The sequence below is a fragment of the Daphnia magna genome, linkage group LG2 (assembly GCF_020631705.1).
Source record: "Daphnia magna isolate NIES linkage group LG2, ASM2063170v1.1, whole genome shotgun sequence".
Taxonomy (NCBI): Eukaryota; Metazoa; Arthropoda; class Branchiopoda; order Diplostraca; family Daphniidae; genus Daphnia; species Daphnia magna.
Genome location: NC_059183.1, coordinates 12,472,760 through 12,498,449, shown reverse-complemented (window position 1 = coordinate 12,498,449; position 25,690 = coordinate 12,472,760). Strand labels below are relative to the sequence as shown.

The 25,690-nt window shown below is 40.5% G+C and overlaps 3 protein-coding genes across 9 annotated transcripts; all 3 read left to right on the top strand.

Annotated features, from left to right (window-relative positions):
* The first annotated feature begins 424 nt into the window (after positions 1-424).
* LOC116917255 (protein disulfide-isomerase) lies at positions 425-3,948 on the top strand. Of its 2 annotated transcripts, none has more exons than XM_032922675.2 (9): positions 425-555; positions 679-881; positions 1,379-1,576; positions 1,636-1,769; positions 1,832-2,203; positions 2,267-2,598; positions 2,668-2,836; positions 3,286-3,363; positions 3,487-3,948. In XM_032922675.2, the coding sequence occupies exons 2-9, from the start codon at positions 743-745 to the stop codon at positions 3,532-3,534; spliced, it is 1,470 nt and encodes a 489-aa protein (XP_032778566.2). In that variant the 5' UTR covers positions 425-555; positions 679-742; the 3' UTR covers positions 3,535-3,948. The 2 variants fall into 2 exon arrangements, with proteins under 2 accessions (XP_032778566.2, XP_032778565.2); XM_032922674.2 differs by lacking the exon at positions 3,286-3,363 and adding an exon at positions 2,991-3,080.
* Positions 3,949-4,873: 925 nt separating this feature from the next.
* LOC116917292 (luc7-like protein 3) lies at positions 4,874-18,986 on the top strand. Of its 3 annotated transcripts, XR_004391067.2 has the most exons (7): positions 4,874-5,034; positions 5,096-5,539; positions 5,602-5,757; positions 5,829-6,082; positions 6,149-6,219; positions 6,293-6,401; positions 6,887-7,273. XR_004391067.2 is itself a non-coding variant. In XM_032922745.2 (6 exons), the coding sequence occupies exons 1-6, from the start codon at positions 4,933-4,935 to the stop codon at positions 6,322-6,324; spliced, it is 1,059 nt and encodes a 352-aa protein (XP_032778636.2). In that variant the 5' UTR covers positions 4,874-4,932; the 3' UTR covers positions 6,325-7,273. The 3 variants fall into 3 exon arrangements, 2 of the variants coding, with proteins under 2 accessions (XP_032778636.2, XP_032778637.2); XM_032922745.2 differs by having other exon boundaries at positions 6,293-7,273; XM_032922746.2 differs by lacking the exons at positions 6,149-6,219; positions 6,293-6,401; positions 6,887-7,273 and adding an exon at positions 15,771-18,986 and having other exon boundaries at positions 5,829-5,832.
* LOC116917275 (cytohesin-1) lies at positions 7,728-22,679 on the top strand. 4 transcript variants are annotated; one of them, XM_032922711.2, is made up of 12 exons: positions 7,728-7,918; positions 14,652-14,725; positions 19,894-19,961; positions 20,275-20,412; positions 20,665-20,793; positions 20,873-20,985; positions 21,070-21,218; positions 21,299-21,410; positions 21,496-21,614; positions 21,726-21,801; positions 21,893-21,998; positions 22,113-22,679. In XM_032922711.2, the coding sequence occupies exons 1-12, from the start codon at positions 7,873-7,875 to the stop codon at positions 22,198-22,200; spliced, it is 1,218 nt and encodes a 405-aa protein (XP_032778602.1). In that variant the 5' UTR covers positions 7,728-7,872; the 3' UTR covers positions 22,201-22,679. The 4 variants fall into 4 exon arrangements, with proteins under 4 accessions (XP_032778602.1, XP_032778601.1, XP_032778603.1 ...); XM_032922710.2 differs by lacking the exon at positions 7,728-7,918 and adding an exon at positions 9,579-9,985; XM_032922712.2 differs by lacking the exon at positions 7,728-7,918 and adding an exon at positions 12,804-12,853.
* Positions 22,680-25,690: the final 3,011 nt, after the last annotated feature.

Genomic DNA, 25,690 nt, shown 5'->3' with positions numbered 1-25,690 from the left:
ATTGATTATACTGCGTTATGCAAAGCGTCATTTTTCGTTTTCTTAGCCACGGTCATGGTAAGATTTTGGGTATATAATTTGAGAGAACTATGTAAGGAGTAAAATCAACCTTCCTGTTTCAAATATTGTATTAAGGCAGTAACCAATAGAAATCCAACAGCACAACACACATTTTTCCCTTTAAGGAAAACCGTCGTCAGCGATTTCTTATAGATCGATACACATACTCCTACTTTTGGCTGGATTTTCATTGGCCTTTCTAACACGTTCAATCATTAAGACAATGAATTTTACGAATCCGCAAATTTTAAGCTATTGTAAAACGAAAATTCAGATCTGTATTTCATTTGCACCGTAATACTTTCCGACGATGTTTTATCAACAAGTGAATCGATATTTAAAAATTAAACTCCCATACTATCGATATCAGAGAAATCGATGCGTGAGCATACACCACGTCAGCACGTTTGGCTCGTTTACCGGGAGGGAACGTCAGAATCCGCACTGCATCTCTTTCTGTTTCAGACCGGCGACCGATTTCAACGTACTCTTGAGGTATTAAATTCCTTTTAACTCGACAGTGTCTGACATGACACTTCTGTTTTAACCTTTCGCGAATATCAACGATAAAACATATCTAATCGATTGCCACAACAATATGTACTTTCGGTTTTACAGATCTGCGCAGCGCTAATTGTCCCGTCAAACAAATCACCAACCTATACGAGAGATTTCTGTCAAGATGAAATTCCTTTTGCTGTTAGCGTTTGCCGTCTTGGTGAGGACTGATGAAATCAAAAAGGACCAAGGAGTGTTGGTTTTGGAGAAAGACACATTCCAGGCTGCCATTACTGATAACAAGTTCATCCTTGTTGAATTTTGTAAGTTGGTTTTCCTTGTGCATGCTTTTAGGCCTAACTTCTATCAACTAGAATTGTTGTACAAAACTCTGGCTTAAATATGTGCTAGTTTTTTGTTTAAGTTGATTCTTTAAATCTGAAACAAGAATTTGACAGGAATTGAAGCAACAGGTTTACAATTATCACAGTTTAATATAACTTTATATGGAGTAACGGTAATCAACTACAAATTTAGAAAAAAAGGGGATAACAAATCTTCTGAAACAATTGCATTCGAACTAGTGAGTAGTGACAAAGTCGGTAGTGTCAGTTCTCGTGTCTTGCAGCGTACGCGTGAGACGGCCCTGGGCATTTTGACCTTGAAGCGATTCAAAGACCCAACATTCGTCGACCTTCAGTCGAAAAGAAAACTGGACGGAAAGTTAATGAACTTGTGCTTTGAATTTCAGCAACCGTCCGTTTTCTTCACTTTTTTTCTGAATTTTAATTATAATCTTTATTTTCCAATTTTTTTCTAGATGCCCCATGGTGTGGTCATTGCAAAGCACTAGAGCCGGAATACATCAAGGCCGCGCAGAAGCTGAGAGACATGAACTCCGACATTCAGTTGGGCAAAGTTGATGCCACAGAACAAGCTGAACTTGCCGAAGAAAACAAGATTCGTGGGTACCCCACTCTCAAATTCTACCGCGATGGAAAGCCCTCAGACTATAATGGTATGAATGACAGTAATTATTTCAGTCACTCTTTAGCAACCAGCGAATGTTCATTTAAGGCGGTCGTACTGGTGATGAAATCGTCAACTGGTTGCTTAAGAAGACTGGCCCTGCAGCCAAAGCTATTGCAACTGTCGATGAAGCCAAGGAATTCGCCTCAGCCAGCGACGTTGTCGTTCTCGGTTTCTTCAAGGTAATAAAATAAACTTTTTGCGTTAATACTGATTTCTAACTCATAAATTTGCTTTTCCACAGGATCTCGAATCTGAGGCTGCCAAGCAATACCTCGCTGCTGCCCAAGAAGTCGATGATTTCCGCTTTGGTATCACCGCCGATGCTGATGTCCTTAAAGAGTACGAAGTAACTACCGATGCCGCTGTCTTCCTGCTCAAGAAGGTCGATGATCCCAAGGTTGCTTTCGAGGGTGATATCACTTCCGATGCTATCGTCAAATTCGTTAAGACCGAATCGCTTCCTTTGGTTATCGAATTCAACCACGAAAGTGCCCAAAAGATCTTTGGTGGTGAGATCAAGAATCACTTGCTTATCTTCGTTGGCAAGAGTCATGCCGATGCCGATAAAATCACCCAAGCTGCCCGTGATGTTGCCAAGCTTTTCAAGGGCAAGGTTAGTACCAAAAGTGTTCTAGACATTCAAATCGTTAACTCGTTTATTTATTCCCCTAATTAGGTTTTGTTTGTCACCGTCGACACCGACGAAGATGATCACCAACGTATCCTCGAATTCTTCGGTATGAAGAAAAGCGAACTCCCAGCCATGCGTCTTATCCATTTGGAAGAAGAGATGACCAAATACAAGCCGTCTTCTGAGGAACTTACACAGGATTCGATGAAGGATTTCGTTCAAGACTTCATTGATGGCAAAATCAAGCCTCATTTGCTCTCTGAAGATATTCCAGAGGACTGGGATAAGAATCCAGTCAAAACCCTCGTCTCCAAGAACTTTGATTCTGTTGCCTTTGATAAGGAGAAGGATGTCTTGGTCGAATTCTACGCTCCTTGGTAATATCCTTTGGTTTACAATCGTTCAGTTGATTCTTTTCCATAAACCACCGTTTTTGTCCCTATTAGGTGCGGACACTGCAAGCAGTTGGTCCCCATTTACGATGAATTAGGCGAAAAGTACAAGGATCATGAAAGCATCGTTATTGCCAAAATGGATTCCACTACCAACGAGTTGGAGCATACGAAAATTCAGAGCTTCCCTACAATCAAACTGTACCAGAAGGGAGACAACAAGGTATTTTTCGGTGCTTCAGGGTTTTCGAGAATTAAATTAAGACATGGGCCGGTTGGGCCCGTCCGTTAGTAAAATCATGATTTAATAAGGGTCCATTTCGCTAAATCGAGATAAAATGAATATTTCTATAACACATTTTGTGTGATACGTCAAGGTTGTCGAGTATAATGGTGAGCGAACTTTGGCCGGCTTGAGCAAGTTCTTGGAAACTGGTGGTACTTACGGACAAGCTGCTCCCGAAGAGGTATAGTATTAAATGAAGAAAATCGACGGATGACTGGGGGAAGCTCGCCACCAAAACTCGCTCACTACTAAATCTTCCTCTTTTTTAACCTACATCTTTGAGTTTACAAAGGATGAATTGCATGTTTGTAAATGCGCGTCCTTGCATGGCCTGATTCTCATCAGTAGCTGACTTGCGATCTGTTTCTCTTCTTTTTCTATTCGAGGTGATCCCTTACACGGGTGCACGCACTTTGGACGGCTTTGTAGAGTTTCTAGAGCAGAGTCTAAAGACACCATCCACAGTGAGTTTTTAACTTTTCTTCCTAACCTTTCAGCTTTGCCTTGGGCTTCTCGGTGGCGAGTTTTCACGGGTTTGTGAAATTTGTTATTACGAATTACTAAACTGTTTTTTTATCGTTAAATAGGAGGACGAAGAAGAAGAGAAAGACGTTCCAGCCAAGGATGAATTATAAATTGTATTTGCGTTTAAATCACTACTTGGGAAAAGGGTGCTGGCTTTGTTCTGTTGCGATGTTTTCTTTAATGTACGTGATTAACGGACACCTTAAAAAAAACGAGAAAAAAAAATCAGTTTTTCCCTTTCTTTAGTTCTTGGAATAGGATATTTCACTTCCAGATGTTTAACAAAACACTTAAGCACTTACAAATCTAAAATCTAACTTTCCTGGTATACATGAATCATGTTTTGGTTGGACAAGAAATACTTTCATTGATAAAATTCCCGAGTGCAGTCCCATCGTTTTCTTTTCTGGCTGACGCTCATGTATTGATCGGACGTAAGTGCAATTATAATTGAAGCCCATGCGTCTCTCATCCTATTACCACAGTGAAAGAGTTGAATGAATTACACGATGTCACAGAAACAATTGGTAATAATGGCTTGTCTAGTTCGCAACAACAATGTGTTGATGCTTTCTCATCGTTTGTCAAGTTGACATCACGCTTAAATAAACTCACCACCGTTCTTACAAGAACAATATTGTTTTTAATAGCTGGGTAGTGCTTATGGCATACTGTACGTTATCCGTCAAGTAGGTATAGGTTGTTTTAGTTTCCTTAACAAGGCAGAATGACGAGTGTTTACCAAAGGCCTTGGTCTGGCTGCAATTTTATTTGAACATTTGGGAGAACATATTAATACGTTTGAACAGTTGATGGGAACATATTAATACGTTTGAACAGCTGATGGAATTGTGCATGAACCGAGCGTACGTCGGCACACGGCAGTTTACCTATCACCACATTTTCTCAACACCAAATTCAATAAACTATTTTTCATTGATTTATATTTTCTCGAAATACTTTTCAGAACACAATCATGTTTTGAATGATTGCTGATTTCCACATTTTCCGCCTCAACATATCAATTTCTAATCAATGTTGGTTTTCCCCATAAATATTCTTACTTTTAACAAAAGAAGTTGGTTACCACTCTGTCGATATGCGTGTGATATTATTTTTTATGGCTTCCGTGTTTCATTCTTTCATATCACTTCATTGTTTCTCAAAAGTTTGAGTTTGATGACGTCAGCCTATCAAGCATTTAGAATATGGATGTCTTTCTGTCGAGTGTCGACTAGCCTCTAGTCTAGAGCATGCTGCTTTTCATTTTCCAAACTTGAAGTCAAGGAATTCAAAAGAAATTATTACATGAATTCAATTGTAGCTGAAGAAAAATTATTTGCCGTGTCATCTATTATACTTTACAACTAACGTGTTTTTTCTAACTCCGTAAGTTTACTCTTTCTCTTTATTTTTTCCTTTTTTTTTTCTTTTTCTGTGTGAAATAATAAGTAGGATTTGGCAACGCCTATTTGGTCATCTAAGTGAACATTCAGTAAAACGTAAAAATGGCTTCCATGGCTGCGCAACTGCTCGATGAGTTAATGGGAAGGAATCGAAATGCCCTTCCAACAGATCGAACGAAAGAATTATCTTATAATGACGCTGAGGTAAAAATAAAAATTTCATTGGTACGCATTTGGTCGTTAAACTATAGCTTGTTTTTACTAGGTTTGTAGGTACTACATGGTTCGGTTTTGTCCACACGATTTGTTCCATAACACGAAAGCAGATTTAGGCCCATGCCCCAACCTTCACGATGAAGCTGTGCGACAGAAATACTTGAACGAGGCACCATCATATACAAAGACAAAGTTTGAAGATGAGTTTCTCAAATACTGTCGATCTATGCTGAATGAAGTTGAGCGTAAAATCCAAAAGGGTGAACAAAGACTTGCCCAATCACAGCTAGCAAAACAAGAAGCTGGTGCTAATCCTAAAACTAAAGCTGAAGAACAAATTGCTTTGTTAACTGATAAGATAAGTCACCTGGTTAAAGAAGCTGAACGTCTAGGTTTTGAAGGAAACATTGAACAAGCACAAGGCTTATTAAAACTTAGTGACCAATTTAAAAGTGAACGAGAAGCTCTAAAGAAAGGAGAAGGCCTCTCGTTTGTAAGTGTGATGAATTATGTATGTGCGCTTGTATCCTCATTTGTTTTTGTTTATTTATCTAGGCAACTGAATTGATGTTAGAAAAGCAAATGGAAGTCTGCAAAGTATGTGGAGCTTTTCTAATTGTTGGTGATGCTCCAGCTCGCCTTGATGATCACATGCAAGGAAAACAGCATGTGGGTTACCAAAAATTGCGATCGGCAGTAGATGAAATCACGGTAGTAACAATGACAAGAAGAAAGTGAATCTCAATATTAAGTTTATAATTTATGGTTTATACCTTCCTCAGGAGAGTCGAGAAAAGGCTCGTCAAGATAGAGAAATGCAACGCCAGAAAGAAGCCGAAGATCGCCGCGGAAGGCGTCATGATGACGATTCACGTCGCCAACCTGGAAAAGACCGTGAAGGTAGTAGCCGTAGGCGCAGCCGTTCCCGCTCTCCAAGACATCGGTCATCAAACCATCACGGCGATCGCCGAGATCGTAGCGATAAAAGTGATCGTCATCGGGGAGAACACGAACGCCACCGAGACAAAGATCGTGGGTTAGTAAATTTGTTATCAGTGTACAGTAATGTTAATTTCTTAACAAAATGTTGCTCATTATGCAGGCACAGCAGAGATCATCGAGACAGAAAACGAGAGGATAGACCTCGTGATCGTGATCGCTCAGCACACAACGGTAGGCACTGATATTTCCCATGTCTTGATTAACACTAGTTTATTTAAAATCCGTTTTTGTTTTGTAATGTCAGGTTTAAAGGAGAATGGTGGAGGGATCATATAGCTATTACGTGTAGGAGATGGAGCAGCAGTACGAAGTCAAAAAGTCATCTAAGATGAGGTAGCTTCATCGTATTTCAGGTAAGTGGTTTCACTTCATGAAGCGAGTTAATGGTTATCCACTTGCCCCCCTACATGGTGTAGCGAAACCGGGACAGGTAAGTGTCGCTTGGGCTGGGGTGCATCTCAGATGACAAAGCAAAAAAAAAATAAATAAAAAGAACAACAATGCACACGGATTTTCTCCATTTTGCCTTTAACGGGCAGATAAATGAGGGTGGTCCAGTGATTCGAGGGAAGGGAAGAATTCGTGATTTGCTTTTGTGTTGTTCGCATCCAGAAAAAGAGAGTGAGTGAGAGGGCACGTACACAATCGCACAGGCACAATCAATCGCTTCGGACTGTCAAAAAGCTGGGAAAATTGATTCAATTGCAGGTGACCTTTTGATCCAAATTGTTATTGATTAACTGCAATTCGTCGAGCCTCGAAACAAACAAAAAGAATTATAAGAAAGCTGGCTTCGTCATGGTAGGCAGTCGGAAAATTAATTCCCATTTTATTGTAGGTCCGGACTAAAAAAAATGTTGAAGCCTTGTTGTCAGACGCTCATTACGGATCCCAGTGGGCGTCTCAATTTTTCCCTTCGCCTCAAGTCGCTGCTGCTGTCAAGCAAGGTGACACATTATTTGTATTCCTTTTCTGTTCTTCCTCGAGTTCTTTCTCGCTCCTACAACTGATCTTTTTCATCAACAAAGCATTCATTTTCTTGTGGAACCTTACAGTTTATTTTTTTTTATTTTATTTTTATTTTGGAATGTTTCTACCTTCTTTAAATGTCATTTGATTGCATTATACCACTACACATTCCTCAGTTTGAATTAAAACTTGCTTCTGTGTGACAGATAATGCATTAGTCTAAAGTTGCTTAAATACACGTTAGTCTTCAACCAGAGTTCACTTTGAAAAACCAAAAATGTGACCTAAATCTTTGAAGCTATAGTGCATCAGAAACGGCGTTTTGGAACGTGTCCCGATTACGCAGCGGATGCAGCTAAAATCGGCCCATATAACAAGGCTGTCGAGTTTTTATTTCAGCTGGGAAAGTTACTAAATACCTTTTGGTCCAAATTGTAGAAACAAAAAGATAAGGGCTTGAAAAAAATTCGATTGTAATTTCAGCTATATTTCTGGAATTAGATTCTTTGTAAATAAGCAGTAAGTTGTTAAAAACCAGTACGGTTGTATATAGATAAAGTTGGAATTTTAAATAAATGAATGCAATCGGGATTTCATGTCGAGACGGGAATTACGTACCAAATCTGTTTTTTTGTTTTTTTCCATTGGCAATGGCAAAGAACAGTAAACTAACACCGAGTTGTAACAATTTTCCACTAGGTAGCGTTGGCCGTACCTGAACAATGGCGTCCTATTGTTGACGATAAACGGTCCAAACAATCTGCCACAATTTCTTTTGAGTTATTAATCCACAGATAAGTGCATTGTCTTCACATCAGTTTAATCAACGATCGAGGCTTCGTCATTGTTGCTATCATGCAGACCCAGACGGTGTCTTCTGCCGAGATATTCAAAATTGCAGGTAAGAGATCTAAAGACGAATAAGGTGTACGTGGTTCTCTGAGAAAACGAGGACGAAGATGCAACTCGTATCATGTCACATATCTGCACACTTGATTGTGTTAGTGAGGTTTCTTCATTGCTTAGTTATTAAATAATGACAGGATTTCAAGTAGAGGTGTTAGGGTGAGATTGGTCTTCTGTTGTTTGACTTTTTCATCATATAGGATCGTTCTGCGAACAAAGCACACTTCACAAACTGTCATTGGCTTTTTCCCCAGTCTGTTCTCTCAGCAGAGGCTCTGCTTTTCAGTAAACCACACATGAGTGGTTATAGGTTTTCAAAAATATCCTCTCGGTTGATGAAGGTGGTACACTGTAGGCTATTTTGCCTTCGTTACTGTTTTGACTTGATGGTCATTGCTCACCAGGAGTGTTTGCTGTTATTTATGTACCAAGCTGTTCTTCTTCCCAGCTCCTGGTAAAAATGCTCTGCAGACGTTCCAGGCTATTGAACGTGTCTTTTGGATTCGACCAAAAGCTGGACTTTGCTGGTTGGCTGGGTGTTGAAACACGATACCAACCGCAACGGGGTACCCTTAAGGCAGCCAGATATGCTCCGATCGACGCACAGATGAAAGAGAAAGAACGATAATAAAAGAAAACGAAAAAGAACAACAAGAACATTGGGGTAATGAGATGGGAACGGAAATGCCGGGCTGTTCCCCCCACTGGTTTTCCACTGTTCACCTTTTAACCCTTAAAAGAAAAGAAAATACATAAACTAAAGAAAAAGAAGGCCGAGAGCGAATCCGAACCTGAACCCTCTCTCTCTTGCGTCGAAGCTCATCCGCTCTTAAATGTCCCTCATTCCGCACAAGCCTTCCGGGCCCTCCAAAGGGAAAAAAGGGGGGGAGAACTAGAAAAGATACACGGAGAAAAGGGAGAATACAGGTTTTTCGAAAGCCTTTAAAGATCACATAACCCAAAGGCATTTTTCACGGCCCTCGATACCTTGATGTGTTAAGCGTGCCTTGTCTTTTCCCAGTTTTTTCTTCTTCTCTCAAATGGAAAAACGACACGTTAGATTTTTTATTGTTGATTCAATGTTGTTTTCGCCTTTTATTTTTGTACCCCACCTGAGTCTACCTTCCGGCGCCGTGCGTACATCCATCATCCCGCACGACCCAAACTGCAAGCTCACCTTCATACCGACCGCCCATATATGCTGATTGGTTTTGTTTCTCCCCGCAGAGAGCTATACTATGAACAACCGCACAAAACTCGAAAGATTATTCAAAAATCTTTGCATTTCGGTTTTCCCATTTTGTTTTTTTCTTCTTCCATCCTCTTCGGATGTAAGAATCAATAATGCAACTCCTCTTTCGTGGACTTGAAATGATGGACGATGCTGACTGGCTAACGGATGGCTAGCGTCCGAAAGGAAGGGAATCTAAAACTACTATAGTTAGGGGGTGAAGAGGGTGGGAGTAAAAAGATGCTCTTTCTCTCTCTCTTTTTGTGTGTGTTGTTGTTGAGGTGAAACGAGAGAGAGAGAAGGGAGCGTAGTATACGCATAGTAGTAGTGGTGGTGGTAGTAATAGTACACATGGAGCTATGGGGTTCCGGAGTTCGCTGATAGTGGGGGTAGTATAGGAGCCCACTGGCAGACACCAGTCAGTGTCCAACGCTCAGGTGGAACAGTCGTGTATACACTCTCCGGTTGTTCTGTGCATCTGGTTTTGTGCTACAGAGAAGAAGAAAGGAAGAAAAGAAAAAAAAAATTTATATAGCTAAAGAAGTGGCAGTTGTCTGTTGAACATTGTGATTCCCCTCTCCCTTTTGGAAGTTCATTGTGTTTGTGTGTTTGTTTGTTTCGAGTTCGGCAATTTTTGATAAGAAGATCGGGAAGAAGGGAAAAAGAGTTATTTGCCCTGGTTTCAAGTTCCCCCCTTCCGATTCTCTTTCATCGGGAAGAAGGACCCGCAAAACAACAAACAAAAACATCTTATTGGAATTCAGACCATGGCCGTCGTCAACGGATTACAGGCGGCTACCGGGACCCAGTTGGAAAATCTCATCAACAAGTGTGAGTGTTGTGTTGAAGATGCTACCTGGCATCATCGTCTCGCAGCCAGAAAGAGAAAAGGAGGGGGATAATGTAGTCCAGTCTCTTTTTGAGATGCTTGTTTTTGTGTTGGTTTATTTTTTTATTTTCATAAGAACTCGGTAGCTAGCTGGTGGATCATCATCATCCACTTCATCTTCTTTTTCTTTTTGTTGCTGTGGAATGCCGATCCGTAAATCTTAAAAAAATAAAGATGCTTTAGGTTGTACGCAGTAACATGGGGGCGATATCTTTTTAAAGGACCGGTTACACCATTTATGGTGGAAAAACACGGTGCAATGGTCAATCTCTTTGATATCCACCACCCCCATGAATATATATAATATGTATTTTAAAAAAAAAAGGTTATTGTGTATAGAAATCGAGAGAGGTAGAGAGAGAGGGATGGGAAAAAAGGAGATATATAGAAGACATTACGGCTGATGGGCCATCAATGGACAATCATCAAACGGTAGCGCTTGTCATTAAAAGGTCCCCAAAATGCCGCCAAACGGCAGCAGCAGGTCTCTCGCTATCTCACGGCATTGAGTAAAAAGGCATTGGATGAGCTCATCCAAAAATACAGACACCGTTTAAGGAGAAAAAAAAAAGTACTTGTTCCGGTGCCCCTCTCCTCCTATTTTTCCCGTCATTCTTTTATTCATTCTTTTCTTTCTTTTCGAAAAAAAAAAAAGCAAATGATGAGCATTTCGGTCGGCCTCGTTTTTCCCAGGGATGGAACGGACAAATTTACAAACAGCCACACACACACACAAACACGGCTGAGAGCGTGTGTGTGTGTTAGGTGCGGTTGTCCACCATGGCTTCTCTCGGGACATTGTTGGCAGTGTAGTTGTGCACTAACCGCGTTGTTCATCATTTTGAATAGAGGGGGGGAATAAAAATATACTTGAATATGTTCCAGTTTATTATTTTTTTTCCTTTTTCTTTGCTCATCTTTGAATGGAGGCCGTTACAAATTGGGTTGACGTTAAGCCAGGTGTGGTCCTTGTTGTTTGCTGCAAACCCAAGTCCACCGACAGCGCCCAGGACATGGACACTCAGCTTACCACTGTAGAACCCCCCTCGAATTTACCTTTTCTTGTCTTTTCTCTCTCGTCTATTTTGGAACCGTGTAAAAAGAAAGAAAAAAAAAATTAAATGGACAGGTTTTACTCGTCTGCGTGTGTACAAGACTTTCTTCGTTTTACTTTCGAAAGCCCTTCAACGATGTGATGAATGGCCCGTCTCTTGACCATCTGCAAACGGACGGCTCGTCCTTGTCTCCACCTGGACAAGTTCTTTTTTCTATTGACATATTTCTTTCTTTTCTCCGCTCTCCCAACTATTTGTGTGTGTAACCCACTCGGTTTTTTATTTTATATTTTTCGAGAGTTCTCATTCTACCCGAGTATCGTAATTATTTATGGAAAACGACACCACAATAGGGTTCGTAGGATTTTCGGGTCGAAAATATTGGATCGAAAATCGGAAAGTTTGTGTGAGCGAGAGGGGGTTGGAGTTTGACGCGGTTCATTGAATCCTTGCGGTCTATAAAGAGGGTTGCTTTCCGTCTACAAGAGATAGAGAGAAAATGTTTTAAAAAAAAAAGAGGAGATTATACGTAGATTTTTCAATGGGAATGTAGTTATATAGACTAGTAGTTGTGGTGTTTGTAGAAGACCGAGAAGGGGATTATGACACTCTTGGCATTTTTCGTTGGAATGCCGGTTGAGTGATCATCTGCTAAAGCAACGGTCGTGACGGAATGGTGACAATCTAAACTGTACTACTACTGTAACCGTAAATATTTTCGATTCACTCTGTGTGTGTGTGTGTACTTTGGTGTGTACGCAACACAGCGTTTGGTACTTACTAAAATAACTGCAACGGGAAAATAAGATTGTGTGTATCGAAGGGAGGGGGGGGAGAGAGATAATTTCAACGATAGAGATTAGCATCGACCCCAATAGATATACAATACCGAGGCGTTTCGCGCTGCCAGTTTTGTGTCTCGTTTCCCTTTATTTATTTCCTTTTCTTTTTGCCTTAAAAAGAAAAAAAAACTTTTTTCGTTTTGAGGCCGCGGTCGTGCGCATTTTTCTTTTTTGTTTTGTTTTTCACCGTGATCTTCGAATCATTTTCTTCTGGGGGGGGAGGTGGAGGGAGTCAAAAGAGCGTAAAAGAAAGAAGTAGTGGAACGTAAGAAAAGATGCCACGACGATGATATTATGAAACGTGAGCGACGAAGGGCGATAGAAAGGTGAGACGGATGAGTCCTTGAACCTTACAGCACATCTTTTGGATAACGCCTTTTAGCTCATGCGTTGAGAGCCAGATAGATGGTTACGTTCGATTTTATACTCGTTATTTACAGGGCACAAAACATGTTCTTTATACCTCTCTGTTTTTTTTTCTCTTCTCTCTTTTTCTTCGTACAACTTTCTATTATTATAATTATGCAGACGACTATGTATGGGTGCTATTTTGCACGTTCTAATCCGAACCTGCCTCTTTGCCTTCCTCCTCCTCCCTTTTGATGTTTCTATTCCGTTTCCCTTCAGTTATAACACGTTCAGTTTTTTTAAAAAATTATTTTATTTTATTTCCCTTGCTTTATCTGTACGAGATGCGCATTATCGAGTGATTGAGTGTTGCGATGAGGAGGACCGCCTGCGGGACGAGTGACCTTGGTGGCTTGCTCAAGCGTGAACGTGCGCCGTGTGTCAGCCCTCCATCAGACCTTTTGTCTTGCGGATGATGATGGCAGGTCCCGTTTGCCGTCGCTACTCGGTTGAAAATCGTCCTCTAATCATCGTCTCGTGTAGATTTAGACGTGAGACCGTCGAGGTGTGAATTCCGGGTGTTTACTATTTTATTTTATTTTTATTATTATTTTTTTTTTTCCCATTCGTTTATGACGAATTAAACGAAGCGGAAATCATTTTATTTTATCCGGGAAGGCGCAAGATAAAGGGAACGCCCTGTGTTTCTTTTTTTAGTTTCTTTTTTTATCTTGTTTCGTTTGAGTCTTTGTTATCTTGTCTGTTGATTGTTATGTTCGTCGTTCCCTTTTTCGGTTGAAGCTTCTGTCAGTTTTAGATGTCCCCATCAACAGGCACAGCTCCTTTTAAAGTTCGTTTAACGACTCCACCCGATGAAATGTTGTCCAACCGGACGAGTGACAATCGAAGGAAACTTGTAGCTCTTAGTTGGTGGGCTGAATGTCAATTGCCCTTGCTGGAATGCCACTTCCAATTAAAATCAATTCCCCAAGTTTTCGAATTGAAATTAGTGACAATGATGCTCGAGACTAGAATACCATCCAAAATTATTTTTTTAGTTTCAAACTAAACGAATCAACATTTATCTTTAGAACAACACAATTTTCCGAAACACTGCTTTTGATTCTCACATTTCACAAGAGCAAGAATCCGGTCAAGATTTTTTTCATTTCATGGATTCCGTCTGCGTCCTGTGTGACTTTTGTGACTGGATGGCGCCATGGAAGGATCCCCCCCCCCTTCTTTCCACTTCCAGTCCCACGCTGCTTTTGGCGTTCCTCCACCGAATTGACACCCGCAACATCGGCTTTTGTTTCACACTCGTCTCGCTTATTTTTTATTTTATTTTATTTTTTATTTTTTATATTTTCCTTTTTCTCTTTTGCTTCTTCCAAGGCTTCGAAATGTTTTGTCAAGATGTGCATACACACAAAGTCGAAAAAGAAACTTAACGCACCCCGCAGCAGTAACAGCTGATGATGTTTCATTCCGGAAAGAGAAGTGGGGGAGAAAGCATCGCTTCCGTATCTAGTCAAATTACTAGACTTGTATCCAACTGGCCCTTTCAGCTAAAACCTGTTTTTTTTTTTCTTCCTATTTTGGTGTTGTTTTTACCCCTCAAAAAAAAAAAAAAAGAACAAAAAAACAAACGAAAAATGTTCCATCGGTGAACGTCTGGCCTTTTGGGTTGACACGTTTATTTTCTCCTCTGGCGAGCAGAGAGGCCAGGTCAGGTTGGTATGTTTCGAGTCCATATGGAAACCCAGAGACTGAGAGAAAGAGCTATTTTCATGTCTTTTCATTTTATGATTATTCTTTCCGACCGCGACCACCTGCTTCCGTTTTGGCCCAGAGCGAAAGAGAGGAACTCTCTAACTAGTAGATTAATAAATAGTCAATGAATAATAGCCTCCTTGGTGGGGTAGTAGCACTGTAGTGTATGTATACTATTGGGGTTCTCACGATCACGCTCTGTCGTTATGAGAATATACCGAACACAAACATAATGATCGCCATAATGATACGCTCGCTTCGAACTCATCAGCTGCTTACTTTGTGTGTGTGTGTGTGTGTGTGTGTGATAAGAGAACGTAAACAACACAGACGATAATTACGATTTGCCAGAAGTAAAGAGAGAAAGGGAGGGGTTGTTGTTCATCATTATAAACACGACGCTCGTTGTTCCCCTTTTGTCAACGGCCGAGCGACACGTCAATTCATCATTATACTTAGTTCTTGCGCTTCTGCTCGGTTTGGGGGGTCCGTTGTAATTTTGTGATATCGTATTCGTTCGTTGAATTTTGAATTAATATTCATTTTTTTTTTATTTTTTCTGTCCGTTTTTTCTTTTTTTTTCTTTTTAGATCTGACGCCAGCAGAACAACAGCTGCTTGTCGAGATACGACGCCGTAAAACGGAGTTACTAAACGAAATACAGGTATTTAATCCTTCTGCATTCTACAGCATTTTTTGTTGTGTCGTCGCTATTTAGAATTTAGAAAGAAAAGAAAAAAAAAGGCGGAAACACATAGCTTTTAGTACAAAGTAGATTTGAATAAAATAAAGTAGAAAAATGCCATGCTTTACTTTATGAATTATGTTTGCCCGGATTTTTTTCTTCTTTTCTTTTCTTTCTTATTGGTTGGGTGTGAAGTGTTTAGTATTTCGAGGCTCCTATTATGCGCGGCGGCGTGGGAATCGAGTGTATTAATGATCGTTTAACTAAGATCTTTTTCGTCGGCTTTTCATAGTCGCATAATGGTTTATTTCCATAATAATAGTAGTAGTTGGTAGTAAAAGAGAAGAGAAAAGGGAAGAACAACCCCCACTCCGCTTTTTTCCCTATTCCTTTTATCTTTTCCCCCCCCTCGGTTGTCCATTATGCAAGAATGTGACCCACCACAATTCAGAAAAGGAATTTTTTTTCCCCTCTTCTTCTTTTTCTATATCTTGAATTTTCAGATTCTTTCCTCATCAGATTTGTTGTACCAGATTTGTCTTATCTCGTTTGCTTTTTGGCCACAAGATGGCAGCAAGTGTGACTACCAGTAACGGTTTCACAAATCGTCCACTAGGTGGCGTTTGCTGCACAACTTTTTTTTTTTTTTTTGTTTTCGCCTTTTATTTTCTTCTGATGCTGAACCGTGGGTCCATGAAATCAGAGACGTTTGTTTCCTCTTGGTCGCCGACTAGCTGTCATAAAAGGGAGAAAACTATAAATAATAAAATCAAAGCGTGATGCAAGGAAGTGTGAATGGCGAACAGAAAACAAAAAAAATGTATACAAGCACGCGCAGCTGTGGGCTGTGCGTCCTAAGAATTTTTCCAAGTCAGAGGAGCAAGTCTTGAAATTAAAAGAAGTAGGAAACGTTAAAAAGAGACAGAGAAAAATATTTTAAGTAAAAAAAAGAAGAAGAAGAAGGAAAAGCTTTTTTGGGATGCAGACTGAACTGAACGAAACAAAATAACGAACGAACCCAAAGTCGGAAGAGCTCTTAATGGATTTTTGATGCTCGCCCTCCTCTCATCCCACACACTGTGCGTATGTGTGTGTGTGTGTGTCTTTCTATTTGTGACTATGGTTGTGTGTGTTTTTGTCAACGTCCAAATGGTCATATCCGCTTTCTAAGTCTCTTCCATCTCAAACAAAAAGAAGGAAGAAAAGGCCCCATATATTATTATAAGTTGCTTAAAACGTGCAAACACGAAGCCCAAGTCGCTAGGCAGTCACAAAACATAGACACACAAACAACCCGAATGTCGGTTCTAATCTTATCGTCAGGGCGACCTCATCCGCGCCGCAGTAAACGAACAACAACCAAACAAACCACCCAATGCTAACCCCGAAAAAGAACGGATGGCGAACGATGCACTAATAAAATTGAATGAAAATAATTATCCCAGATTATATCTATTCTCGCATGCTGATCCTCCAGTTGTTGTTTCTTTTTTTTTTTCTATCTTGAAACGTGCCCACATTTTTTTTTTGTTTTTACAGTTAGATGAGTTTGAGATGGTTTTTTTTGTTTTGTTTTGTTGGGAAGACGTCGGTTAGAAATGGACCCTTTATTTGCTTTTACGAAAACCACCTACCTTGTTGCTGTGGTTTCGCCCCCCCTTTTTCCCCCTTTGTGTTCTTGGAACAGAAAACAATTAAAGAACAATAGTCTTGCATGGGGGCAAAAAGAAGAGGACTCTAAAAAGTCAAGTGGGCTATCTCTTTTTTAAAAATCGATCCCAAGTGGGATATAGCTGAGTAATATGGTAGCCGTACTTGAAGAAATGCTGTCTTCTGCACATTTTTGTGTGTGTCTTTCTAGTGGGCCCTTGACCTACACGTAGACCAGAAACCGAAGGGAATAAATTTGTTTCCACTTTAATCGTCATAACTTTCCAGCGAAAAAGAAAAAAAAATCTGACCTCATCGTCTGCGATTGTTTGACGATTTCTCGTCGTTTAATATTCTTTTGCAAAATAAAAGGGGGGGGGGATTCTGCTTATGGAATTCATCAGCGTGTTTACCATATCTACCCCCAGAGCTACCACAACGGTGCGGTCTCTTTCGTCATACAGAGGATTTTCCTCCGCCTTCTCACCTGGCCATCTCGCAATAGTGAAATTTATTATTCCCCATCTTCTTGCGAGATGCGAACAAGGCCTTACATACCAATCCTTCCCTTTCAATTTTGTGCGTGTGTGTGTGTGCTTTGACAGCGTCTTTGAGAAGGAGAGAATGAATACCCTGGTTCTAACTATCCATTCGTTTCCCATCCCGACTGACTGTTTCTTTTTGATTTTTGATTGTAAATTCCGCTTTGCGTTTGATCGTTATTCAAAGTGAAGTGTTATTCTTGTCCCTCCAGTGCATTCTTGACAAATGAAGCGAAGCGAACGGACGAACCGGAGAGTCACACTATTTGCGCCTCTCCACCCGGTTTCTAATTCTGTCAAACCGCAGACGACGCCACATCTATTTTCTCTCGCCTAACTGTTGGCTTCCTCCTCATTTTCTCAATTCGTTTTTTCTTTCTTTTCTAAATGTCATTCTGGAAGGGGGAAAAAATCGACTAGCAAAAAGATCGAAGAGAAAGAAAAAATGTCGGTTTTTTTTTTGGCATCCGAATTAGCCTTGATTAAGACGGACGAAGAAAAAAAGAAAAAAGGTCGTACAATGACAGGAGAGAGAGTCGGAATCCATGAAAATGTAGTCACATTTGGACTCATTTCATTAATTGGGACGGCGACGACAAACTACATATTCAGCGACTGGAACAAACAAACAACTTTTTGCCCATTGGGGTCGGCAGTTTTTGTATTATCACGCGTCTTGGATCAGAAAGCTCTCATATTTTCTCTCTCCTTGCATAGCAGCAACAGCTTTGCCCTCCTCCCCTATGTTTTGCCTCTTCTTTGAACGTTGCTCCGAGCAGATTTAAAAAGAAGGAGAAAAGAAGAAGAAGAAGAAGAAAATGGAAAGGATTGCATCACTGCGTGAGCAGAATAATATCAAGCAACCCGAACTTGGTCCTCGGCTATACCCCTGCGACCGACCCTTGGGCGGTTGGGAAGTCAGGTCCCTGGGAAAACCGGTCCGCACGCAACTGCTCTCCTGTGCGCTGCTTCTTTTGTCTTGCACACATGCACAAAACAGGAACCACATAGAGAACGTCGTCTTCCGTCGTCGTTGTTATTGTTTGTGCATATAAATGCCTTTTTTTTTTTTTTTCTTTTCTTCGTAATGTGGCCCCCCCACATGCCGATCTATGGCCGACTTGAATAACGAGCGAATCAAAAACTTGCGGCTCAGGTTAAGATTTTTGTTTGTTTTTGTTTAAGGATAGGCGGGAGGAGGGAACTGATGGAAAAAAAAAATTTAAGGAGACATTTGTGTGTGCCGAGACGACATTAGAGAGCCTCTTGAAAAGAGAGCAGCGTGATTCACGAGCCGTCTATAAAAATAATTTTTAAAAACGTCGCATTTGCGGATGCCCAGTCACGTTTTTTTGTTATTCTCTTTTTCTTTCTATATTATCATCATCATTCCTGTTTTTTTAATGTTTGGCTCGCTTTGCCACAGTTCACAATTTTCATCTCCCTTTCATGACCACAGCGAAGCACAGGACCGTGACGTCATGAAGATAGCGACACGATGCCCAGTGCAACGCCCACACGGCCCTGCGCCAAGTGAAAAAAAAAAAGGTCTCCGCCCTTTTTTTTTATTTGTTGGCTTTTTCCCCTTGTCCCTTTAGGGGAGAGTAGCTAGTTTTATTTTTCTAACCTCTACACTGGTATCAGCTGACTGGGCTATAGATGTTTGGTTGGGAGTCAGTCAGTCAGCAGAGCTAAGGGTGTGAGGTGTGTGCGCTCTCGCGCTCTCTCTCCTCGCTCCTTTGCGTATTTCAACAACACACAAACAAAAAACCGTTACACGGTGGGGACAACAAAAAAGAAGTGTGTGTGTGTGTGTGTGCCTTTTGAGTCAGTTGAAGTGCGTGTGTTTTGTTGGTTATCGCCTCCGTTTCTGTTTTGCTGTCGTGTTGGTTGTGTGTGTGTATGTCGATTAGCTTCGCCATGACGATGACATCACCAGTGGAGGCGGCCGCCAAAATGGGTTGGTTTGGTTCATTACGACGGAATCGAAACAAAAGTCTCTGCTCGACTCCGGACAAGTTGAGTCCAACAAAAAATGGTGCTACTATCAATAGTACGAAGACCATGACCGGTGCTAAATCACTGTCCAGCCTACATACGTTGAACGTCAATCTTCATTCCACCTCGTCCGTTATGTTGAATGAGCGATTGGAAGACTCTTCTAAATCACCACAATCGTCCACGACGACGCCGAAAACGAGGTGGCGTCTTGGCACGATCTTGCAAAGATCCAAGAAAAGCGATTCGTCCGTTGACATTTCCAATGATGAAGAGTCGCCGGATTCTAGTCTTCATCGTTCGATCGTAGTTGTCCAAGTTCCGCTTCCGGTTGTGGCAGAACAACTGGATGACGACAACAAGAATGTCTCACAGTTTTGCACGTTGCCCCGGAAGCGGTTGCAGACGTCGCAACCGAACCGAGTGGCAAGTCGATTGCTGCCTCCGTTGCCAGTGACGAGCCGATCACGAGCTTACACCAATTCTAGTAGTACCTCATCGCTGGATCGTCGTAAAAAACGATCCACCGTCTGGTATACGCATTCGGATAGCGATATCAACGGACGAAGGAATGGAGTGAGTTTATTTTCACTGGGGTCATCTCTCTATCTCTGTCGGAAAAGCGCCAGCTTCTATGTAGAGGGGAGTTTGTTGTTGTTGTTTTGTTGGGATGTTGGCACGGTTCGTTTCGTGCCTACGCCTAGCTGTTCCGCCCTGATGAGCCTGTCATTAAGCCATGTAGCGATCGTTCAACGTGTGCGCTAGGCTGTTCATCTACTTCTTTTTTATTTTATTTTTTTGGGCTTTTTATTTATTATTATTAGTATTTTTTAACTATCTCTCTGCTAGTCTATTTCTAAACAATGGCCAACGGCGGCCGAGACTCGTTATGAAATTTATCTACACCGTACACATGATTCATTTCTTGATTATCTTTTTTTTTTTAAATTTTTACAGCAACTCAAAGATGAAATCGCTGAAGTTACGGCAGAAATGGAGAGTTTGGACAATACGGGAGAAGACAGGTAAGAACGAAGATGAGGCAAAAACAATTTGAAATTTAAATGAGAAATAGATCGTGGAGAAGGAGAAAAAGGGGGGCATTCCAATCTTGTGAGCCACTAAATCCTTTTTCCTGTGTGCTACGTTGGAAAAAAAAAATCATATTTTATCTTATCTGGGGACTTGCAGCATAACGCCCACTTGCACACAGTGACTGTTTGAACTTTGAATCAGCAATTTTTTTGTGGGTCTTTAAACTTCCCACTTGTATGTCGGTGAATAAAAAAAAATGATAAACGTTACATCATCGTTTCGATGTGTTTTGTTTGATTGCAGTAAAAATGCAGCCCGAGCTAAACAGCTTTCGCTCGGAAGGAAGAAGTTCAATATGGATCCGAAAAAGGGCATTGAATTCCTGCTGCAACAAGGACTTTTGCAGAACACGCCTCAAGACATTGCCGCTTTCCTCTACAGGTAAATCACCTTTTTTTTTGCTTTTTGCTTTTTACTGTAGTGATTCACACGTGTGTAGTCGAAATGTGTTTTCTTTTTTTCCATCTTTACAAGACGTTTTAAAGTCTTATTTTTTGTGTGTTGGGGAAGGGCAAAGGTCGACATCCTGAGGAGAAAATTCGGCTTGATAATAAGCTCGTTTTGTACACTGTTTCTTTGTTGTTAGTTGTCGCTAATAACGGTGCTCTCCTTTTTTTTTTCTGGTTCCCAAAGGGGGGAGGGACTAAGTAAAACGGCCATCGGTGATTACCTTGGCGAAAAAAGTCCCTTCCACGAGCAAGTCTTGAAAGCTTTTGTCGATCTGCATGACTTTACAGATCTCATCATCGTACAAGCATTAAGGTAAGCCATTTGCTTTTTTTTATTCGAGGAGAAAAGTACAATAATCTTCCTTCTTTTTGGGGGCCCGCTCTCCCAATAGGCAATTTTTGTGGAGTTTTAGGCTGCCAGGAGAAGCGCAGAAGATTGACAGAATGATGGAAACCTTCGCTCAGCGTTACTGTCAGCTTAATCCAAACATTTTCTCCAATCCAGGTACGTTTCTAATTTGTTGCTTTCTTCATCGCTTCGATAGAGATTAGTGTCGTAATTTCTGATTCAATATCTCTCGCATCACAGATACCTGCTACGTCTTGTCGTTTTCCGTTATCATACTCAATACGAGTTTGCACAATCCGAGCGTCAAAGAGAAACCCACACTGGATAAATTCATTGCCATGAATCGCGGAATCAACGACGGCAAAGATATACCGAGAGATATACAAGAAGTAAGTGTGTTTCGCTAACGCCGTTTCTTTTCAATCTCGAGACGAACAGAGTCTGACTCTCCCTTTCTAAAAATTTTAAGAGTATCTACGATAGTATCAAGGCTGAACCTTTCAAAATACCCGAGGACGACGGCAACGACCTGATGCACACATTCTTCAACCCAGACCGTGAAGGATGGCTATGGAAACAAGGTAAGCACACATTTCTTTCGCGCTAGGAACGAAAAAACAAAAATATACAAATCTTCGTTTCTGACCTCGTTATTTCGTTTACAAGGTGGTCGGTACAAGTCGTGGAAGAGACGCTGGTTCATTTTGAACGACAACTGTTTATACTATTTTGAATACACTACCGACAAAGAACCGAGAGGAATTATACCTTTAGAAAATATCCAGGTACGTTTTGAATGTTTTCCCCTTTTTTTTTAATCAAATCTATTTATATCGTGTCAGTCAATCATCATTATCATGAAAACTAACAAAAATGTTTTTTCGTGAATCCGTCAGGTACGTGAAGTGCCCGATAGGAACAAGCCCAACTGTTTCGAGCTGTACGCCACAGGAGGCAACGATTTCATCAAAGGTACAAACGCACAATTGCATGCGAATAGAACATTGAGAAAAACGAGTATCTACAATTCAAATATTTTTGGTTCTTTTCAAAAAAATAAAAGCCTGCAAAACGGATTCCGAGGGGAAAGTGGTGGAGGGCAAGCACACTGTCTACCGAATGTCCGCTGCCGAACAAGCTGAGAAAGACGAATGGATTGCATGCATTAGGTACAAATCGTTTTTTTTTTTTTTTTTCTTTTAGCGAAAGAACCCGTTTTTATAAAACTTCGTTTCCAACATTTTGTACTCAACTGTTGTCTTTTGTGTGGTCGATTTATACAGGCAAAGCATAAGCCACAACCCGTTCTACGACATGTTAGCAGCGAGAAAGAAAAAAGCCCAGAAGTCTGGTCATCGAACCAAACCCTGAAAAATTGAAGCAAATATTCAAAACGGCACTGAAAAAGTGGGCACAAAACAACAACTCAGCCCCACCAATTATTTATCATGACCGATAGAGATCGCATTATCTCCCGTTTACCCCCTCCCCCCATTCCAAGTATATCGTCATCAGGTGGCGTTCAAGTATATCGCATCATGTAATTTTTGTTCTTTCTTTCTGTCTTTTCTTGATCGTCTGCTAAAGAACACATTTTGATCTTGAGTTTGTTTTCCTGCCAGAGAATATTTTAAAATAGAAAAAAGTGTGTGTTTTTTTTTTTTCAGTGATTATCATTAATATTGTTTTTGGTGAGTGTTTTTTCTACTTATTACTTAAAAAAAAAAGAAAAGACAGATTTTTGTGTGTTGTGCACGATTTACTTAATCTCAAACATTTTTTCCCCTCTCCCTTGGATCGGCCATGTTTTTTCTGGTGCGCGCGTATATACACGTCGATTTTCTTTTGTATAGACTCTTCTTACACTACTTCTACTGAAATACAAAATAAACAAGATAAGAAAGAAAGAAAAAATGAAAGCCACGAAAAGGAAAATGTTTCGTTTTAATGGTTAGTGGGGTTTCATGCTGTTCTTATCTTGTTTTGGTACATCCGACCTCGATGACGTTACTCACTCTTCCGTTAGATTGCAAGTCTTGAAAGACTCAAATCTGAATACCCCAGTCCTATTATTAGACAAGAGTTTTTTTTTCTTTATTTATTTTATTTTGTTTTACGACGTCAGTAATGGGCTGCTGGTGTTTGGATTTGAAATACGACGAAAACAACAGAAGATGAGACATTTGAAAGGGTTTGCTCATTCGATACGCATACCGTAAAAGAGCATGCAGAATAGTAGCTGCTGGCGTTTTCGTTCAATAAACGAACACCAACTACCTTTTCGTTCCTTTTTGGGGCGTTGCATAACCGAAAATTTATCCCTTTTTTTATGAGCCCTTGATACGTTGGATTTTCGTACTAGTCTGTTATTATTCCATCGCCATTGTAAAATGGAAATCAAACTAGCTTAATGTTTTGAAATTCTTTTTATCTTGTTGAATAAAAGGGGCGCCACCTCATCACCGAAATCGCTGACTTGGAAATTGACTCGTCCAGTTCGTGCCTCGTATAAACCACAGGTTAGTTCTTTTTTTTTTAGATATGGGTTGCCGGGCAAGAACTCGTCACGCCAATATTGATTCGTGTGCGTGCAGATGTAGACTAGTAAAACCGTATACAAGTTTTTAAGGAATGACATACTGGGCCACCAGCAGAAAGAATACGTCAGCAAATTTCAATTGCGGTTTTTTATGGGTCATAACGTTCGATGATTATATGGGACGGGCATTATGCGTCGTAAAAAGATGAGGCAAACGATTGAAATGTAGTTTTCAAACAAGGCGGCTGTATGTTTGTATCAATTTTTGTTTGGAAAAAAGAAGTGAAGATCCCGCCGACGAGACGGGTCCTTGAAAGTTATTGGCCGATGTCAAGATCGTCTTCGATTTCAAGTTTTGCTGACGTTTTGGGTTTCCATTTCACATCTCGTGTGTTGAAACAAGTTTCCTTTGATGATTTCTTGTTATACCGACGATTCCCGTTAGTATACTACCAACTCATTTCAAACTCGTCAGCCTTGTGCCACTATTCGCATATCTCGAGCAGATTAAAACGGAAAACAAGTCGGAGGCAACAATCTGAGGATGACACTCTTAGTTCAACTAGTTTTTTTTCTCTTTTTGGATTCGGCTTCGCACAAGGCTTTAAGCCATTGGCGTATTTTTTCTTGACTGCTTTTCGCAAAATGAAAACTAGTTTTTAAATTGTAATTCGCTAAAAGTGGTTTCGGCAATAAATTCTCTTTTGTTTGACCAAAAAAAAAAGGGAGAGACTGTAATGCAATTAAAATGATTAAAATCAACCTTTTTTTCAATTTCCCTTCCATTACACGTTGTCTAGAATTCCCCCCTGTGGGTGTAGTCGATTATGGCGTAGCCTTCATTTCCGCCTTTTCCCTTTTAAGGCGATATTAAGGTAAACATTTAGATAGCGATGGGACTTTAAAGAATGTTTTGCAAAAATCTATTAGAAAACCTGTTGTCGATAACCCTTTACTGCCCAAATGGAGATATCAACTCTTTTCTGGCTTCCGAATAAATTTTCAATTGCAACTTGTAAGTCTTCCCCTACAGTTCATTTCTATCCAATCGCCTCCCCCTTCCAATAGAAAAGATTTCTCTTTGTTCAAACTCTACAAACTTATTTGTTTTGCACTGTCTATTTACACGGAAGATAAGCTGTTATCGTTAACGAGCCCATCTTGCAGTGTCGTGCTGACCGCAAGGTTTTCCTTGTAATGCTGACGCACTTGACTAAACAGCAAGCCAGTCATTGATACGTATCCGTATTTTTTGTTGTTGTCTTTCTTCCGACTATCATAACATGTCCCACGCAACAACTCACGTGGTACCTTATATAGTAAGCCAAGCTGACGTAAGATCATATTGGCGTAATAAGAAGGTGGGTGTTGCGGCGAGGTGGAATTCGTCATAAGACGAAACCAAGAATCTTTTGTTTTCACTTCTTCATCAATCTGAAGCTTATTTTTTGTGGCTTGTTTTCGATACAAAACGATAAATAATTAAAAAGAGTAAAAATTTTTTCATGTGCTTCGCCACGTCATTAGTTAAATGATGAAACAGCTCGACTGTGGGGAAGAAGCACTTGAAAATGAATGAGAGCTAATCCTCTAGTCGTATTCCTCTTGAGGGTAGGGATTTTGATTTACAGAAAGCCTAAAATAATGACTACTGACAGATTGGAGTTTTTCCCATTCCTGAAGACTATTAACGTCTGGAAATAACGTATAAATTCCGCATTGACGACTAGCTGAGTTTCAACAAAATTTTAAAAAGCAATTTTGACAAATTTGAGAACGAGCCAGCAATTTCATCTCGTCGAAATCTTTGAATATTTATCGATAGTCCTTACGAAAAGATAACCATCCAAATTCTTTTGAATCCAACGCGTGCGCAAGAGTTCCGGGTCACAAAACGCAATCGACTCCGCAACGTATTTATTTTTTGAACATCTTTTTTTAAAACATACAATTTTATTTCGTATATTATAAAAAGGAATTCGTGCTATGAATTTTTCATCGTCCTACACCCACCTTCTCCGAATTCAGGCCCACTTTTAAAACTTGTGAGTACCGGCAACAGAAAGATTGATCCAATAACGTTTGCCCCTACATCTTCCGATTGTGATATATTGCCTGCATAAAAGATAAGGACATTATATTCTTTGGTGACTAGTCCGCACGCTTTCAGCATGCAGCGCGTTCAGCGAAATCCTGGAATTCCAATATAAGGCTCGTGCTGTGGTGCTGATCTGCTTTGTCGAGTTGAATTGAACTTTCGCCTCACGTCGTGAGCGCCGAGTCGGAAATTTGGTGGGTCCTTGAATATTTACCTTGACGGTA

Coding starts and splice junctions, on each gene's coding strand:
- LOC116917275 (XM_045169606.1), top strand. CDS start 18,841: ATGTCGATTAGCTTCGCCATGACGATGACATCACCAGTGGAGGCGGCC. Junction 21,219..21,298: donor TACCGAGAGATATACAAGAA/GTAAGTGTGTTT, acceptor AAAAATTTTAAG/AGTATCTACGATAGTATCAA. Junction 21,615..21,725: donor TACCTTTAGAAAATATCCAG/GTACGTTTTGAA, acceptor TGAATCCGTCAG/GTACGTGAAGTGCCCGATAG.
- LOC116917255 (XM_032922674.2), top strand. CDS start 743: ATGAAATTCCTTTTGCTGTTAGCGTTTGCCGTCTTGGTGAGGACTGAT. Junction 1,577..1,635: donor AAAGCCCTCAGACTATAATG/GTATGAATGACA, acceptor TGTTCATTTAAG/GCGGTCGTACTGGTGATGAA. Junction 2,204..2,266: donor CCAAGCTTTTCAAGGGCAAG/GTTAGTACCAAA, acceptor TCCCCTAATTAG/GTTTTGTTTGTCACCGTCGA.
- LOC116917292 (XM_032922745.2), top strand. CDS start 4,933: ATGGCTTCCATGGCTGCGCAACTGCTCGATGAGTTAATGGGAAGGAAT. Junction 5,758..5,828: donor CGGCAGTAGATGAAATCACG/GTAGTAACAATG, acceptor TACCTTCCTCAG/GAGAGTCGAGAAAAGGCTCG. Junction 6,083..6,148: donor CACCGAGACAAAGATCGTGG/GTTAGTAAATTT, acceptor CTCATTATGCAG/GCACAGCAGAGATCATCGAG.